Raw genomic sequence first — 19,880 nt, 5'->3', positions numbered from 1 at the left:
TAGAATATCTCAGTATGTGATGTTAGTTCTGTTTTCCAGAAATACTTTTTCACAATGTAATTTTTGTGATATTTCATTTCCCTAATTAATTTTTCAAAATAAAGTTTATTGAATATCCAGTGTTTTTTATAGAACATTTGGAAAATACAGAAAACAAAATGACGCACACAATCCTTTGCCTTACAATCCCACCACTCGGAGTTAATTACTATTAACCTTCTGATGAATTTCTCTTCAAGTCGGTGTCCTTGTTGAGTTTCACCAGAGAAAAGGACCCCTTCCGGTGAATGAACCTGGACGACCAACTCCAAATTCACTGGCTGCTGCAAATCGGAGTAGACAATTTGAAATCAGAGGGAGATTGGTAATCTTCAAAACCTCGGAAGCAGCAGACGTCTTAACGCCCCAAAACCTCTTTTTACTCCCCGTTTGCTGGTTAAGGAGCTCGCGATGGCATTGTGGGCTCAGGGTACGTTTCTGGACACTGCTCACTCCAATCCTCCCACTCCTGGGTCCTCGGGCAGTTCTAATTAGAACAATATTTTTAACGCTCTCTCTAGAGCGCCGTTTCTCCACACACTGTTTAATCAGGTGAGGGACACCTGCCTGCGACTCTAAGCATCTTTCGCAGTGGATGCAGTCTCGCCTTCTGTCGAGCACGCCAGTTCAGTTATTGGCAGATGCGCTCTCTCCTCGCCTTCGCCTCGCCCCTCCCCATCCTCGGGAGAAGCGGGAATAAATGAGCATCCCAGGCCAGTGCACGGCCCGGGACCCCACAGCCCGGGACCCGAGCGCGCGCGGCCGCCGCTGGGCACCTCCTCCCTCGCCCCGCCGCCGCCCCCAGAGCGAGTGACTACGCGCCCCCGGGGCTCCGCAGCGGCGGCGCCGAGCACCCCGCGCAGCGCTCGCCTCGGCCGCGGGTGACATCACTCCCGGAGCGGACTCCGCGCTCCCACACTCCGCCTCAGCCAGGCGTCGGTCAGTTTGTCCGTCTCTGCCTGTCCGCTGCCGGACAGGGCTGGCCTCCGGCTGGGGACGTAGCCTGGCTCCGAGGAGCGATCGGACCCCGAGGAGGCTGAAGAGCGAGGCAGCGAGGGAAGGAGGACCCCGGCAGGCGACAGTATGAAATTCAGCCCAGCTCACTACTTGCTGCCTCTCCTGCCGGCGCTGGTCCTCAGCACCAGGTGAGTCCAGGAGCGCGAGTGCCCTGAACCCAGGGGCGCTGCGGGTGCGAGGTTTCTCCTACCGTGGGGCACCGGCGGGGGCTAAGCACGTTGATCTGTTCCTGTCTCCCGCCTTACTTAGAGGATCCCTGTATGATTTGGGCTCCGAAATTCTTCCGGTGAAAGCAGATCCTTTTTCTAATTATGATAGCCCTTTGAGAAAGTCTCAGGACTGCTCCCAATGCAAGGACTAAAGCTTTTCCCTTTCAAAGATTTGCTTCCCTCCAGCCCTGGCGGTAGTGAACGGATAACATGCCTGTAACCGAGAGACCATAATAAAGCAAGGAAATAGACAAGGAGAGGAGTAGCGGCAGGCTCTGTCCTTACCCTGGGGTGGCTTAAGTCCTAGTACTCCGCCCCCAGCCCCCCAACACTGTGTCTGATTTTAAGGTCCAGGAAATCGGAGAAATCAAATGGACCCTGGAAGATGCTAAGAATTGTTCACAAGTCCCTGGACTCCTGAAAGGGCCTATTTTTCACATCTTGGGTAAACTTAGTAGTTAGGGAATCATGAGTTTACATTGGGCTAGACTAGTGAGACGATCTAATTAAAGAACACACAAGGCCATTAAAGTTAGAAGCCTCTCTCAGAGTGCTGATGCAGAGACCCTAGTCAGAAACAATTAAGTACTGTACTCCATTCCTGGCCATAGACGGAACTTTACTCTGGAGCACAGAGGAGCTATTTTTAGTGGCAGTTTAAAATGCAGTGATGGAGAGTTTTGTGACTCTCCACTGTTGATCAAGTCCCAGAGTTGGTGATGGGCTTGCTTTCTTTTTCCACAAGAGCAGCACAACAGTGAACTGTTTCATTGCCCAGGACTGAGTCTTTATTCTGCGTGCCCTTAGCTCATATTGGCAGAAGCCTCTTTCCCTTGGCTACTATTAAAAAAAAAAAAAAAATTTAACCCACAGAGGATGAATTTACATGACCTGAAATTTTATCTGATTCTTCATCTGTTGGAAGATGAAGAGGGAAAATAAAGTTATACCTAATTATGATAGTAAGACGAATGAGGAAAACTGGCTATCTCTGAATAATTGAGGCAGTAGAATTATGAGTCCATTCCTACTCTGCATGTCCTCTATCCGGTCTATGGGATTGTTTGATTTAGGCCCAACAGTTGCTGAATTTACTCCTTCCTTTCTTTGCTAACAAAGTCCAGGTGATGTCCGTAGATTAAAATGTAATGTGAGTTGTATTCTTTATTTCCTCTAAGGCTTGATTTTTCAGTTCAGTTCTTAAAATGCAGATGGTCTTAAAGGAAGCTACTTTGCCCCCAATAACATAGTAACTTACTCCAGTTAAAGTGCCTATTTTAATATTTGTGGTTAGTTCTGAACAGCTCAATGCAAATTGTGCATCACAGTTATTCTTTGTGTTATCTTGCCATCCACTCTGAACTCTTGTGTTGTGGTTTAGTAATTACTTGGGATTATTCTAGATAAAGGAAATTACCAAAGTTTAGGCAGTTAAGAAGATGCCTGGCAACATATGCATAAAATAGTAAATATTTAAACAATGGAAACCCAGCACACAGTGGTTTTAAAGACAGTGAAAATCCCTTGTGTTCCATATGCAACTTTGCTTTTTAAACATGCTGTAATTTAAGTGTCACATAAAGCACTAACGTCTCCAGCTTCCAAAGTTTTAATGTTGGTTGTATAAGACAAGGAGAAAAATCATTATCTTTCTCTTTACTAATTTAATTAGTAAATTCTAATCAATTTTTATAGGGATGAAATCCTTAAAAATAGTCAACACATTAATTAGAACAAAAATAGAATAGTCATTCCTAGTTCACAATGAATATGAAACTTCTGCAATGTTGGTTGTATGTGAAAACTGTGACAGTTTCTTTAAAATGCCTTTCAGTTGCCAGTTCATCAAAAAGAGCATGTTAACATGAAACCATTGGAACAGTGGCATGTCTTGTTAGTGTGATTACACTATAGCAATTAATTTTACTGCATAACCAGTATACCTTGTGGCTGTATATTTGAAAATAAATATGGTACTGTCAATATGTCATTTTGCAAGAAGAGATTGTATTTTAATGGACTCTAACAGAAGGCCATTCTCTTTGCAATATTGAAGAGTTCTTGTAAGCATATGGTTAATGTGCAGGTTAGAGCCTAAACTGAACAAGTTTGGAAAAACAGTTGCGTTACTAGAGGTGAGCTTATTTTCCTGCTGGGAAACACTGTGTAGCTCAGCCATGGCCACCTGTGACAGCGGTTTTTCCAGCCAAGGAATTCTGTTAACTTAGTTTCTTAGTCAGTGGTCCTGTTTGTGAAGCAAATGCCACTTCACGTGCTTAGACCTCTATGGATTCATTAGCAGATGGTGACAGCTGCCAGTTTTTCCTATAGTCTTTGGGTGGTGTCAGCTGTCTTTTATTGTTGAGCTCTTTTCAAAGTTCAGGGAATATGGAGCTGAGATTCTTGATGCAAAAATATATTTGTTTAGACATATCTTTGTCTGGGACTAGTTCCGTCATACCTTGCTATTATCCTTTCCAATAGATCTAAATTTTCGTCTGTTTTAAAGTAATGTGTTAACTGAACCATGTGCTACAATTAGAAAAGACTGCCACCACTGTAAAATAGTATTCTAGCCATAGGGATGAAAATTCTAAAACAATTCTGCCTTTTAAATATGCATTTTTGAATGCATATTTAAACTTTTCTGTAGAAACTTTAAAGGTTGAAGCACAATAAATCCATAATTTTCTCCCCAACTTTTCTGTAGCAACTTTAAAGGTTGAAGCACAATAAATCCATAATTTTCTCCATCATGAACAGCATCAGTGCTCTCCAATCAGGATTGTCCTAAAAAAAGCTAAATTGTCACCTTCAGCAATAACTAAGAGTTTCTCTGTGTTTTACTGGTAAACCCTGTCGAGGTAAAGAGAGCTGTTTAATTTTTCACATATTGTCTCTACTGCTTAGAAAGTGCATGTAAACTCACAGAAAGCAAGTTAATGATATAAAATATAGCTAATACCAAAGCCCACTTAACCTGTGCACAAATAAATGTGGTCAAAGAAAGCAAACGTGTCACTTTAATAGCTGCAGAGTAGAATGACTGTACTTTCTAAATAGCCTCATTCTATAGAAGCATTAAATTGCTATTCCAAGGCAGCCAGTAATTCACTTCAGAAAGAAGTAGTCTAGGTATTGAAAGAAATGGTAGGATGAAAAATTCTTTAGAAGTTCTTGGTGAAAAGGGACCCATGGGGTGCTGGAGAAGGCTTGTGCTTTAGTCTGCTGAACCTCGGTTCCTTTATGCTGTGGTTCTCCTCTTGATGCCTTTGGTTTGTTAAGTTTTAAATGACTTAATGGAGAGAGAGACATGGCAGGGGAGGAGTGAAGGTCTACTGACTTCTGGTGATTTTGCATCAAGCAAGAACTTTGAGCAGATGGTCGGATACAGTCTTCCCACTAGGAGTCACCTTATAGGTCTCTCCTGGGCCCTCTGATCAGCAGTCACACCACATGTTTATCTCAGAAGCTATTTTTAGGCCATACTATATATTGAAGATGACCCAGGCTCCTATTTGTTCTGTGCCTCAATCTAACCTCAGGATCAAGTTAAAGTGCAAGAGAGAGGAAAGGACAATACTCACAATAAGTGTACAGTAAAGACTCAAAAATTATTTTTAAGCAAATAAACTAGATGCAGAAAACAGTCTTAATTTAACTCCTCTCAATTGGTCTGATGTAATCTGAGTTTGTTTTCCTAAATCCTGTACACAAAGTGAGGCTGCCACACATGCCACTTTCTGTGACTCAAGATACATTTGGTTACTTATGATACGATCTGCACCATTCTGTGTAATTGGGTTAGAGAAATGTCTTTCTTAGACAAAGAAGGTAACACTGATCAAATATTTTGACTTATCAAATTTCAATTCTGGACCTCAATTTATTTCCAACAACAATTTTTAAAGTTTGCTTTATGGATAATGATAAGGACATCTCAGCATTTATGATTTCACTGGAGAGTTGTCCTAAACCAAACTCTATATAATAACAAAGAATCCTATGAGGAAGTAGAAATCACTGAAATGAATGAGGGGATGTGGTTCTAATTAAATGATGTTTTCTCATATGTGAAATGAGAGTGTGTGTTTGTTCATGCATGTATGTGTGCATGTGCAATTGTTATTGCCTGACTTCTAAAGGCCATCCTTTTATCAGGATTTAAGACATTTAAGTAACTTAGTTTAACAGGAAATGTTTAAAATCATATTTTCTTTTCTGGGAAATCCAAAATATTCATTTTAACTTGCATTCACCCCTTTAGAGATGTCTTTGATGTTTTCTTTATCACACATTAAGAGTGAGTCTGCAATGAGTCAGTTATTGCATGAGACAGGGATCAATCAAAATTATTAAATTAGTTACAAATTCATGTCCCCATCATCTAACCATTTTAATTATTTAAAACAATGTTGGTTATATTTAAAAAAAGTCTTTAGACAGAGTTCTACATGTGAGTTGAAGAGAAAGCAAATAATGTCAACTAAGGAGTATCAGAGGTGACTTCTAGTTTCCAAATGCAATGAGTGGAATGATATTTTGTAATTGACTTCAATATCATGTAGCACCACCTAACTATATGATATTAGGCAAATACTTTACTTCTCTATAACAGTTTCTTCATGTAGAAAACAGGATTACTCATAGAACCTCTCTGAGATGACTGCAGTAAGGACTTAATGAGTTAATCAGAAGAGTTTAGCTTATTCCTGGAACATAGTGAGTGAGCAATAGGGGTTAGCCTGTGCATCTTTTACTGTATTGTTATAATTATTTCATGAATTCCTTGTATCTGTGATTAATTTGGACACAGAAGAATAAATAAAAACGTGGGTATAATTCAAGTGGATGATACCAAATTAAGAAGCACTGTCATCATCCTAAAGAAAGGAAATGTCAAAGAGAAGAGAGGAAACAAGAGGTATAATGAGGGTTACCTGGTAACTAAACTAGTTCTTCTCAAAAATATTTTGGTGGAAAAGTGCCCATACTAAGGTGAGCACCATGAAAAATTGGGATGCTTAATTAAATCAGATAGAAATTATTTTAACAGAAAAGTATATATTTAAGTACTTAACTTGCATGCCTATTTAAAATGTAATTGCACTTACACTGTATAAATCATGATATCAACAAAGCCATAAGGAGCAGGTATCAGTGAATGCTTTCAAACTAAGTAGAAAGGATTGATTTAAAGGTTTTTATGACTTTCTTGCTACTTTTTTATTGATTTCATCCTGTCATAGTAATTTCTAAAAATTACAAGGATTTAGAAGAATTAAAGGGAAGAAAAAGAAAGACTGAGTTTTTTTCCCCCCTATTATGGAGAACAATTTGAAAGCCTTTGACATAGAAGGCCAACTCATAGGCGCTTAAGTATCACCAGGGGAAACAAGTCTTACACTTAGCGAGTTCTGAGAATTGCATTTTTGGAGAGCATCTTGTCTCTATTAGCTTTTACCTGTTATATTGTAAACTCTTCAGAGATGGGCTATGAAGTTCTGATCATTACATGAAAACTATTTTTTTCCATATATTAAAATGATATAAGTGTGTGATTGCATGTGGGTGATGGCATCTTTCAGCTGAGTGGATCAGAGAATGGGTTGTGATTTGCTGCTAAGAGGAAATAAGAGGCCTCGATTTTGTTAAGTCTCCATCATTGAACAAACATATGCTTACTGGACATTATAAGAATTGTACTTCATGAGTACAGGAGGTAAAAAGAGTATGGAAAATATACCATTTTACTCAGACACAAGCTGAAGGACAACCAAATGAATTGTGTACCCTGAGAATGTTTTCATAAACACTGGGAGACATCATTATACCATAGGTAGTGATTGCAGTGCAATTATGTTTGACTTGTTGGGTGTTGCTTTTGGGTGTTTTAATCTCTTCAAGTGTAGTTTAAAGAGTTTATTATGGGAAAACATGCTGTGAATATAGGATTGTGTTCTAGTTCACAGCTCTTCATTTTAGAGGTGAGAAAACCAAGGCCCAGCGTATCTGAGATTCATCCACAGCCACAAAGGGAAACCAAAACTACAACCCAGAACTTTCTGCAGTGCTCTTTCTGTTCTAGTGGTTTACTGCTCTCCATGACAACAGGATGTTTACTGCCTAAGTGCATCCAGAACTAGTCCAGGTATTGTTGGGTACAGAGTAATTTAAAAACAAATTCCCTGATAACATAGAATAATTTGGAATAATTTCTTATTCTCCAGGGGAGCTACAGTAATGAGTAATTGAATGCCACTTGTCAGCCTGTATTCACTTGATTTTTGAAGACTTGGCTGACCTAAAAAATATTCCAGGTAATTTTCTAAACCTGAAAACAGAGTCATTAATGAGTTCTCACCATTGCGCACAATTTTCTTTTAACATATATATGTGTATAATGGTTCTTGTTAACCTTTCAATTCTCTTGTAAGGTAATATTTTTGGGGCTTTTAGTAGCTTTTTATTGAAACACCTTCTGATAAACATAGTTCCTAGACAGTGGCTCACATAGTCCTTGCCTTTTAAATCCATGCTGCAACAGTGTGGTGTCACTCAACTGTAGCATACTTACTATACAGCAAAAATGAGTTCCTAAATATCTACACATCCAACTTTAATGTAGGGCCATATTAAATTTTATTTGGTTTACTTGTGTTTACACTTTCACTACAGCTTATGTATCATCTTTGGGGTCAAATGAACATGGATTTCATCATATCTGTACATATCACAATCTCTTTTTCTTTGGATAGGTGTCTAACTGCTCTGAGACTTAAATTTCTCAAATATGAAATGGAAAATATACAACATTTATAGTCAATAGGATTGAAGAAAATGTATTTCAGCTCAGTGCACGCCACATAACTGTATCTTATAGTCTTTCAGGAAATACTAAAACATAATAATTATTACTCTACATAGGAATTACAATTTAATGTGTTGACTTTGTATTAGAACACCTCAAACAGTCCACATGTAAATAATGTTATTAAAAATCAAAATAAATAAATTCCTTAAATGAATCTCAAAGTCTTTGACTAGTAAAACCAAAATAATAAAAATTAGTGTTTATTTCCTGATAAGATTGTGTTTGATATATTTAGGTGGTGGCAAGGTGGGGTGGAAACTGAACACACTGATTGAGCATTTCAATGAAACATTACTCCTTTGTGTAGTAGAATGTATTTTAAAGAATATCTGAAGAGAAATGCTGTATCCCAAATTCTAATCTTTGCTGATAATTTAAATGAGGATTAAAAGCATCTGCCCTTTCATCTTCAGCTTACTTTTTTAAATTTTATTGTTGTTCATCTTGCTTAGGGAACAATGGGACTGAAAATGTGCAGTGGCTTGCAGTCTTCCAAAGTAGTCCTGGCAGCTGAGCTAAGGTATTGGCAAGAGCTATCACAGATTCTGGGTCAGCCTCCATGCCACATCCCCTATGGATGGAGGATGCATCTTTCTACGTCTTCCTCCTGCTTAACCTGCAGAGGAGTATGAGGCTTTCTAATTCCGCAGCCCCCAGACACTGAATAAAAATATATTCAACATTTTAAAGCATTTAGTGGCTGGTTAATGTAGAAGAAAATACCAATATTTGCCCTGTCACATGAATTAAACCAAGAAATCAAACAGAAACTTTGGACCATCTATATTTGCTACATGACTTTAGAAAAATTAGTTAAAATATTTTAGCTATATTTAGAGGTAATAACAGTACCTCTTTTTAGTAGGTCTAACTCATTGTACCAAGAGGATTGAATAAACTAATATATATGTAAAGCATTGTGCCTAGAACATAGAAACAACTCAAAGTATTGCCATTCTTTTTATAGTATCTAATTGAAGGGATTAAAAAACCTACCAGAGTCTAGTTTCATTTCAGGGACAATGGTCCTTAATAAAATTTAATCTCAAACAGGTGTAGGAGATGGAGATGAGTTGGCAAAGAGGTCTTGGAGTTTGGTCCTATCCTCTTTTAATATAGATTAAGAAAATTGAATGGAGAAGGTATATATTTTCCAAACTCATGCAAATAATTTGAGGCCAATGTTAGAGCCAATTTTGAAAGATTTGATTCCCAGTTAGAAACACTAATTTAAACAGAAATGAAATAAGGCAAGTCAATATTACCTGACTTCCATTCTAGGTATAAAAGATCTAAAGTGTGTTGCCTAATGTAGTTAAACATTAAATAGGGTTATTAAAATTATATGCCCTAGTATAGATGATGACAAATATAGATAGAATGAAATTATATCCCGCATTTGTTCTTTAGAATAAGGTTCATTGCTCAAGTTTATCTAAAGATGGCAGTGCCAAAGGAACACATGTTAAACTACAAGAGTTTTGGTTAGTGTAGGGTCCTGGACTTTTATAATTAAGTGGTCCCACAATGGCATCAGGTTGATCATGACCTTGTGAGAATAGTGGGAGAGGAAAGGCGGGATGGCAGAGGAAACACAAACATTCCACACCAGGGCTTTTTGTGTGCTGTGTGAATGGACGGAGTCGGAAGGAGTGGGAAGAAAATTCATAATCACTAGCCTTCCTGTTAATGTTCACTCTCTTTTTTTTTTCTTTTTTTTACAAATGAGAAGCTCACATAAAAGGAGGAACCATCCTTTATCTGACTCTACATTTTAGAAACAGATTGGATCCTAATCTGTGTGTGTGTAGGTGTGTGTATATATACATATATGTATAATAATTATAACCCTGAAAGTGTGCTAGCTACTTACTCTCTTTCACTTAACCCTTAGGGCACATTGTGGCACATTGTATCTATAAATGTTTTATCATGAAGGAGACTGGATTTCAGATGCGACAAATGACTAGTCTGTGTTCCTTAACCCAGATATTGGTCGGACCCAAACCCACCATTCAGAGGGTTGCTTTATGAATGAAACTCTAGTTACTGCCTTATAGAATCTAATCTCTGTATAAATTTATATTGAAGAAAATAAATGAAGTGTACTTCAAATTAGAGTACTGATACTAGGCTATGTTGGCCAATAGTGCTTTTTTTCATAAAGTGGCCCTGGATGCATTAAACATATTCCTAAAGTATGCTAGCCAAAGAAATTCATTAGTTTGAATATCAGCCAAATGGTAGCCTTTATTATAAATACATAAGGTTGCCAACTAATTTAAATATTTCTATTTAGAAAATATAAGTGCCCTCAGGTCAGTATTTCTCAAAGTGTACTCCTTAGTTTACCTGCCTCAGAATCTCCTGGGATGCTTGCTAAAAAGGCAGATTCCTGGTCTCTACATAGATTAGAGTCTCTGAAGAAGGAGTCAAAGAATTTTCATTTCAATATGCTACTGGGTGCTCCGTTTATATACTAAAGCTTGCAGACCATTGCTCCAGTACTTGAGGACTTTAGAGTTCAGAAAGCTTTGATCTCTTTGGAATTTGCACAGCATACATATAACAGCTGCAGTGAGGAGAATGTAAGGATGGTGATTTTTTTTCTGGCAAAAATTGCACATATTGTTATATATTTATAAATAAATTTAGTAAGTGAGTATCTAGTCATGCACAAGGCTGTATTTATCATTCAGATTGCGTGAGAATAATTCTCTGCCTTTCTGCAAAGGGCTGGGAAAATGCTCAAAAAACCTAAGTGATAACAAACTCTTTTACATGGATTTATGAAAGGGCATACGCTATTAAGTAGTTGTCAGTGAGGTGAAATCTCTTAGATATACTGACTAGAGTGAAAACTTAACTCTACCCTTGACCCTTTTATTACTCCAAGTTCTAGGTTTAAGGGGTGATAAGGACCAGATCTGCACAAGAGATGACATAAATGTTTGTTGTTTACTACTTAGGGCAGGAAATCTGACTTCAGAACAATGGAACTGATATTTACTCCAGTAAAAATGAAAGTTTTGATTATCTAATTTTTTGTCTTCATTAACAGCAGTTTGTCTTGTGAGATGTGGAAAAATGAATGCTCTTTTTTCTAGATTAAGCAGCATGTACACCATGTCTTAATTGTACTTTTCCTATCTGTAACATCAGATAGGTTTCTTTTCTGGAGTAAGAAATAACAAGAATCAAAATATGTTATGATAATTAATAAGATGAAACCATAATATAGTACTTTTTTGATGGCAGGTAAATCATCACACAAAACTTGTGAGGTGGCAACTGATATTGCCCTGTTTTATAGATGTGGAACCTAAGGCAAATAGAAGTTAAATTGCTTGCTCATGATTATAAACTAGTAAAGAGTGGGGCTGTTTATGCCATTTATGCTCTTCCCTGTGCTACAGTACCTCCTGGTGTGTAAAGTCAAGCACTGGGGTAACTTTGAACACCTTGATTTTACTCCATTTGCAGGCTAAAAGTTTTATCTATATCCCTTCCCTCCGAAACTAAATAAACAAGCAAACATACAGGTAGCTAGAAATTTCTAAGGAGTGAGAGAAGGAAGGCAATACATGACTTCCTCTCAGATTAGTTTAGTTCACAATAAAGATGACAAGAACCTTCCCATAAAAATCTCACTAAAAATGATTATTTTGTTTTTATATTGAAAGAAAAAGTATCATATAAATTCTTTCTTTATTTGTGGATGTTGTTTTCCAAAGTTGAACCAATGAATCGCAGTGTCCTAGGGCAGGGTTCCTTATGGTTTACAAGTTTTAACAGCGGGGTATAAGAATAAGTGCACACGATTCTTACAACCTGTATTCTAATTGTAACTCTTACCCTTCTAACTCTGTGATCCTGGGAAACTATTGCACCTTCTCTGATTTATCAGTTAATTAAAACATTATACTCGTAGCTAAAAGTTATTTTGTGTTTGCTATGTGTAATAATTTCTCTAGGGTTATTTTATTTAATGCTTTCCAGTATCATTAAGGTACTGTATAGATTAGGATACTGAGGATTAGAAAAGTTAATGTATCCAAGATCACACAATTAATAAAGGTTAGACATTGAATTTAAGCCCCAAATTTAAGAGGCATAAGTCTTGATAAGTCTGTGTCCTCAGATAATAAAAATTCCCTAAAAGTTTTGTTGGGTCCAGGTATTTTGGAAGTAATTCAGAGAAAAAAGAATTGGTGAGAACTACATGCAGACTGGTGTAAAAAGGAACTTGTGTCATAAATGCACATAGATGTGTCAGACAAATGAATGTTAACTTCATGAAAGCTTTAGTGCCCCATTCACATATCAATTCTTAGGACAGATATCTCCATATGATATATAGGGTCATCTTTGTGTTAAGAGCTGTGAAAAGCAACGGATTCATCTTTTGAAATCAGTTTGTCTGGAGGCCCAGGACTAATAATGATGATGATGATTAATAATAATAATAATAATTTGCCAGAGTTTCCTTATGAAGTGTAAGTGCTGATGTTTGACTGGAACTGCACTACCTTTTACTAACCAGAATGTGGCACTGTGAAGTACAGAACAGTGGAATCAGTGCTAGATTTAACCCATTTGTAGCCTACCAAACTCATCTCAGTATTTGTAGCTATTTAAATGTATCTGTCTTTCTACATTTCTATCTCTGTCAATCTCTGTCTATGTCTCTATGTTTTATGAACATGTATATCTTACAGTTCTTTGAGAACTTTTACTTGAAAATAGGTTTGGTAACACAGTACTGTTAACTTGGTTTCATTAATCAGTATAGTGATTTCCTATCTTCCACCTTCCTCCCTTAGGAAAATTGGACCTAAGAATTTAATGATGTACCCAGTTCCCTAGATACACTTTTGCACAAGCAATGTCACATTAAAATAATTCTCAAGGACAGCCTTGAAAGGGAAGAAGCATCATATGAGGGACATATGATTAGTACTTGACATTTTAAAAACATTTTTACATAAGTCCATTCATCTTTATAGCGCACTATGTAGCAATTAGTAATAATCCCATTTTATAGATAAGGAGAGAGTTAGTAACGAAAGTTAGGTGGCCTACGCTCAGGGTTCTCTCTGAGTGATACTTTCATAATATCTAAGTAAAGTTGGCATCTAGAAAGATGGAGTGTAAAGGAGGCAAATTTGCTGTCTAGCCAGCTCCTGTGCCTCAAAAAGAAAAAGTAATAAGAGTACATAATAGCCCCTGCTTTAATATTTAAAAGATGATGCTTGTCTATTGACCTGGCAGAATGAAAGGGCATGGAGCATGTGAAGTGCTTAACACATTCATTGCATTGCCCATCCTTGGGTCCTTTGTTTGTGGTCATTATATAAGTGGATGTGAGTGTCTACCTTAAAGCCTTAATCAGCTGAGATTCAGTTTCTTGGTATCAGAAAACCCCAAATTATAGTGCCTTAAACAAGATATGTTTATTTTCCCATATGTATAATACACCCAGAGACAGCTGGTTAGTTCTCAGTAGTCAACTAGTAGGGCTGCATATGCCTTTTGTTGGTCTGGGGCACTTCTGTCTTATCAGCCCTTCCTCCATTAAAAAAAGATGAATAATTAGGTTTTATGACTGTGTTGCTGTAGAGATGAATATATTATTATGTATTAAACATTTCTTTAACCTAAGATTTTATTTTTTCCTTCTGATTTTAAAAGAAATTAAAGCATGCTTGTGGGCCCCTAAAAGTATTATGGGCCCTAGGCATTATGCCTCCTGTGCTAATGGATCAGTTGGCACTGTCAGGAGGGATCCAGGCTCTTCACAGATTTCTCCTCTCCTGAGGTCCTTTCCCTCATAGTCCAACATGGTCACGGGTGCTGAAATCATCCTTTAAAATGGCAGCATGGAGGAGGGACATGCTGGCTTCCTTTTACAAATACTTCTTATTTGATAGACTTAGTAGAATAGCTGTTGTAGCAGTGTGATATGGTTATGAATTCCAAAAACAGGTATTTGGTTGTGTTTGTAATCTGGTCTGTACCTGGGCATGATTAAGTTAAAATTAGGGCTTTGATTGGGCTACTTCATTAGGGCGTTGAGTCCCCACCCATTGGTGGGGGAAAAAAAGCTTGAACCCTCATAGCTATCAGCAGTCATTTTGCTCCAACACATGAAAACAGACTTTGGTGAGGGAAGTAACTTATGCTTTATGGCCTGGTATCTGTAAGCTCCTACCCCAAATAAGTACCCTTTAAAAACCCAACCAATTTCTGGTATTTTGCATCAGTACCCTTTCGGCTGACTAATACAACTGTATTCAGTAAAAGGGAGATTGGGGTCAGTAGTTTTCATCTGAGCAATGTGTTCAGGTAAACGTTAGGGCTTTATTACAAGAGAGAAAGGGAGAATATATATTGGAAACAAGTAATTTCTTTTGTCAGATTAACTTTGCCTTCCCTTTGACTGCTTCCCCAGTTCTCTGCTAGGTGAATGATTCCCATTTCTCCAATGAGTACAATGAAGTAGAAGCTGGGTACCTCTTGACTAGAGAAAAAGAAAACCTAGACAATAGCAAATATTCTGGATTAAGGTCTCTGTTCCAGTTGATGGAGAAAATAAAACCTTATGCCTTAGTTTGGATTAGGGGACAGTGACCAAACAAAGAAATGATTTGAACTAAAAAATAGGGGTATTCATAATTGATTATATGTTACTCTTAGATATTCACCAAGGATAAAATAATACCAATAAATGGTACAACCTCGAATTTAGTGTATGCCTTCTGAAGATGAACACTTTAATGGTCAGGCTCACATGTATCGTATGACCTTATAGTGTGAATTATACGTAACAGACACTTAAATAGGTGCTTAAATGTTTACTAAATTAGTCAAATTAGTCTCTTAATAGTTTTACCTTGTTCTTTATTTTTGTGGATGGAAAGAGAATATATCACATAGAGAATGTGATGTAGATTATTTTTAACATTTTAAGTAATTTATGTTTATATTTTTAGGCAATTGTGCCTACTATGTACTGGATGTATTTACTTTTGGAAATAACAAGTTTCTATATAGAAATTCCAATCATATTAAAATACTTTATTTGAAGATTAAGTCTTATACACCATGGATACTGAAATTAATTCTTAAAGTATAAAGTAGAAGGATGTGACCCTTACATATTTTTAATCTGATTTTCATAGCATTCTACAAATTGAAAAATTGAAATTAAAATGTCCTTAGGGGGTGAGCTCTCTAAATTGCCTCAGTCTTTATTACTTACCTCTATTGTTAATCTTCAGCTCATCTCATTCATTTATGTTACTTGCTAAGTTTTGAAGGAATGCAACATAAGCCTTGTTGACAGCTGGGATAGAAGTAAAGGGTCTTTCTCAACACTTCCATATCACACTGTAATGGCATTCATTACTATCCACATTTATCTATAGTTGGATCTTGGATTCTTAGGGACTTTAATTTTCTTTAACTATTCCCTCGTAAGGAATTTTCCATGGGGTGGAGGAGGGAGGGGGAAATAAGTTTGAAAAAAAATGTCTTGTGCATTTTTGTCCAATTGGGAGAGGGATGTCTTGGTCATGAGAAGAGAATGTCTGAAATAATGGACCTTGGAGTCCAGATGACAGGGGAAAGAAGCAAAGCCAGGATGAACCCAGAAGCAAAGGAAGAAGCGAAGGGGTCATAAAATATAGTATGAGTGGAGGTCACAGGGCTGAGAAAACAAATAGTTACGGTAACATGAGTTTGGTGGCATAAGCCTTAAGAACATTCTTATGATACTGACATTTTTTAAAATTTTATTATTTCTTCATTTTTTAAAAAATATTACATTCAAAAAATATGAGGTCCCCATTCACCCCCACCGCCCCTAGCCCACCACTCCCCTCACAGTAACACTCTACCCCATCATCATGACACATCCATTGCATCTGGTGAGTACATCTCTGGGCATCGCTGCACCCCATGGCCTGTGGTTCACACCATAGCCCACACTCTCCCACGTTCCATCCAGTGGGCCATGGAGGACATACAATGTCTGGCAATTGTCCCTGCAGCACCACCCAGGACAACTCCAAGTCCCGAAAATGCCTCCACATCTCATCTCTTCCTCCTATTCCCCGCACCCAGCAGCCACCATGGCCCCTTTTTCCACACCAGTGCCACATTTTCTCGATTATTAACCACAATAGTTCATGAATAGAATATCATTAAGTCCACTCTAATCCTTACTGTATTCCTCCTTCCTGTGGACCTTGGCTTGGTTGTGTCCATTCCACATCTATGTCAAGAGGGGGCTTAGATTCCACATGGATACTGGATGCAATCCTCCTGCTTTCATTTGTAGGCACTCTAGGCTCCATGGTGTGGTGGTTGACATTCTTCAACTCCATGTTAGCTCCAGCTTATCATGATACTGACATTTAAAACTTTAGTGAGGTTTTACTTTCTGATCCAACCCTTCATTTTATGAATGTACAAATTAAGGCTCATAGATGTCAAGTAACTTATCAAAAATGATACAAATATTTAATTGCACAACCAAAGCAAAGGAAAAAAACAAGACAAAGGGGAAAAAGCAAACAGAATAATACTTAAATGTTTTATTGCCTACCCAGCATCAGCTTATCATAAAATCAAGTGAATTTCACCTTAATAATTACCTCACCAAATAAATATGATATTTTGAAAGTTTATAAATGAATAATTTCAGTCTTTTTTCACTCCAAATGTCTAAATTATTTGATTAAAACAAACTTAATGTTAAAGTAACCTAAATTACTTACTTTGAGTTTTTCCTTGAATTTAATCTAACACTTACCACAAAGTTCAAAATTAATATATAATAAATATAGCTTGACTTATCAAATGGGTTTTTACTTCCTGGCTATAATATTTTATCTTATTTTGCATAGTTTTACTCTTGGACTCTGTTTTCCTTATTTTTCTTATTAAGGAAATAGATGGTGGAATATTTTTTGCCACCTGAGATATTAAAATGATTTTCTTTCAATTGATAGAGACCCACCAAGATAAGAAAAATCTGTCAAAGATAAAAGAGTGAAAATTGTATTTCCTGACATTCCAAATAACTAAAATAAAGTCTCTTTTGCCTGACTTGGGATTCAATAAGTTTGTGTTCATATGTGGGCTACAAACATCTGGACATGAAAGAAAACCTACAGGGTCATAAAATGGTTAGTCTTCATACTAGAGTAATAACTGGTAGAATTTTACTTTATTTTATATTTATAATGATATAATAAGTTAGATAAAGAAATATTGTGAAGTTTGTCTTGAGCCAATAACTATGTCTTAAAGCTCTTTCATGTATTAGGAAAACATGATTTAGTAGATAATTTTTTACTACATTTCTATCAAGACTGACTTAAAAAAAACTGAAGTATAAAGATCATTCTTTTGGAATATATTCAGGGTCTGTGTAGTAGGAAATCCATATGATTTTGTATATAGCTCCTTCCTGTTCATCCTCACTGACAGATATAAGTTTCAGGGGCAATATTCAGGCCTTAGACTCTCTAACATAATAGCTCAGGCTCTTCCATGAGAGTTTAGGCAGTATCAGGGAGGATTTGTAAAATTCGTTGACTGCTGGGATAGAAGTAAAGGGTCTTTCTCAAGATTTACTTTCAAATCATTTTATGATGATACTCATTAGTTTCCACATTTATCTATGTTTGGATCTTGGAATATCAGGGGCTACCATTTTCTCAAATTCTCACCCTTGGAAACAAACTTCCCTAAAGGTGGTGGTGATGGAGGGAAGAAAGGTTGAAGAAATGAATGATTTCCATTAGTACCAAGCCAAACCTGAATTCCAATAGAAATGAGTGAGTTGCTCTTTTAGGATGTCACCAGCTTTATCTAGCTGTGACATTCTGAGTGCTGAATGTAAAAAAGCATTTATCAGAAAGACATGATGAAAGGGTAATATGCTGGGAAAATAGGAGTTGCCAAACAGAATGCAAAGTTGAGGACCAAGTTAGAATGGCTTTGATTAAGTGTTTTGATGTGTGCAAGTATAGTACATTTTGCTAAATATGAGGGATGTCCCTAGCTGTGTTTTGTAATAAAAAGAGTATTTGGGAAGAAAAACAGACCTTTGGAAAGTAATTAAAATAGAGTATTTTAGAGCTGAATGGTGAGCAGATTGCTCTTAACAGATGCATATGGTGTCTCCGTAGCATTGAGCAAGAGAGTGTGGGTAGGCGCCTGAATTGGGGGTGAGAAATCCTCCACTGAGTGCAGAGAGTGACTGTTTCTCTGACAGGAAAAAGGATATACAAGAAAAAGTGGCAGAGACATAAATAGATGATGATGATGATGATGAGTCTCTGATTCCCCATTCCTAGTGGAACTGAGAGTATGGTGGTGTAAGAAGAGTTTAAGAATAAGTGAGCTTGTCTTATAGTTGAATAATCCTGAACAAAAGTCCCCACATCTCAGGAGAGCTGAGAATGAGAGTAACCCCAAGGGACTGCAGCTCAGAATGAGGAAAGAATGCTGTGATATTGAGGGAAAATACATAATAAGATTATTCTCCTGCCTCCTTCCTGCTTAACTGTCAACTGGATGATTATGAATTTTATATTGTGGAGGATGGGGTGGAGCCATCTGTATATGCAAATGTATGCTTATATATTTATGTAAAGACAACTTATTAACATAATTCTGTGGATAAATTTTGGGGTCTTTTAAGAAAGTATTCTCAAAAGTGAGGAGCTGAGGGAAGCAGATGTGATTCAAGTGATAAGACATCTCCACCTACCACATGGGAGGAGCTGAGTTCAATCCCTGGGGCCTCCTGGTGAAAAAGAAGAGCAACCATGCCCGCATGGTGAGCCAGTGCCTGTGCAGTAAGCCGAGTGCCTGCGCGAGCCAAGTGCCCATGTGGGTGTCTGCATGGGGAGCTGAGTACCCATGTAGTGAGCTGAGTGCCCATGCACGTGGCCAAATGGTGAGCCGAGTGTCAACGTTGAATGCCCACATGGTGAGCAAGTGCCCACATGGTGAGCCAGTGCCCATGTAAGTGAGTCACATAGCAAGATGATGATGCAACTAAAGAGAGATGAAGGGGAGGTGAAACAAAGCAGAGCCTGGGAACTGAGGTGGTGCAACCGACAAGGAGCCTCTTTGCACATCAGAGGTCCCTAGGCTAGAATCCTGTAGAAAGAAGGACAAAAAGAGAAATAGATACAGAAGATCACACAGTGAATGGACACAGACAGCAAAAACAGCCCAAACAGCATGTTGGGGGAGGGGGAGAATAAGGAGTAGGAATAGGGGAGGGGAAAGGGAGGGAAAAAAAAGAATGTTAAAAAAGTGAGCAGTTGAGGTTATGACAACATGAAATTGATTACCAGGGCAGTTTTTGAAAGAATTCTCGCTACTCGTGTTGGAAAAGCAGTGATGGAATAACACCATAGATGAGGACAGTTGTGCTGGAGTAGCCTCACTCAAGGAAAGCCAAACACACAAATGCAATTAAGGGGTGGAACAGGCTGAAGCTATCTGGGTTGGAATATGAAAGCTGAGTTTACATGACTTTGGGTCAGAGGTCCCAAAGAGAAGAGAGCCAATGAACCATAATTAGTAAGATCCAAAAGTATATTGAACAATCACTGCCATTAAAACATTTCTGCTGATTTGAGCTCTGAGTGCTTGCAAGTAATGGATGTTGGGAGGTCAATTATTTGCTATTTCCCAGACATCTGGGCAAAACCTAG

At 37.7% G+C, this 19,880-nt stretch overlaps 1 protein-coding gene across 1 annotated transcript in view; it reads left to right on the top strand.

The window, feature by feature from the left end:
* The first annotated feature begins 236 nt into the window (after positions 1-236).
* Positions 237-19,880, top strand: part of LUZP2 (leucine zipper protein 2) — a 608,759-nt gene continuing 589,115 nt past the window's right edge. The window contains exon 1 of the mRNA XM_023592163.3: positions 237-1,184. Coding sequence (XP_023447931.1) covers positions 1,123-1,184 — 62 coding nt within the window. The 5' untranslated portion in view covers positions 237-1,122. The remainder of the gene's footprint in view (positions 1,185-19,880) is intronic.

Source organism: Dasypus novemcinctus, chromosome 10, assembly GCF_030445035.2.
Source record: "Dasypus novemcinctus isolate mDasNov1 chromosome 10, mDasNov1.1.hap2, whole genome shotgun sequence".
NCBI classification, from domain to species: domain Eukaryota; kingdom Metazoa; phylum Chordata; class Mammalia; order Cingulata; family Dasypodidae; genus Dasypus; species Dasypus novemcinctus.
The sequence above is the reverse complement of the archived record's forward strand: the minus strand, read 5'-3'. Positions and strand labels throughout refer to the sequence as shown.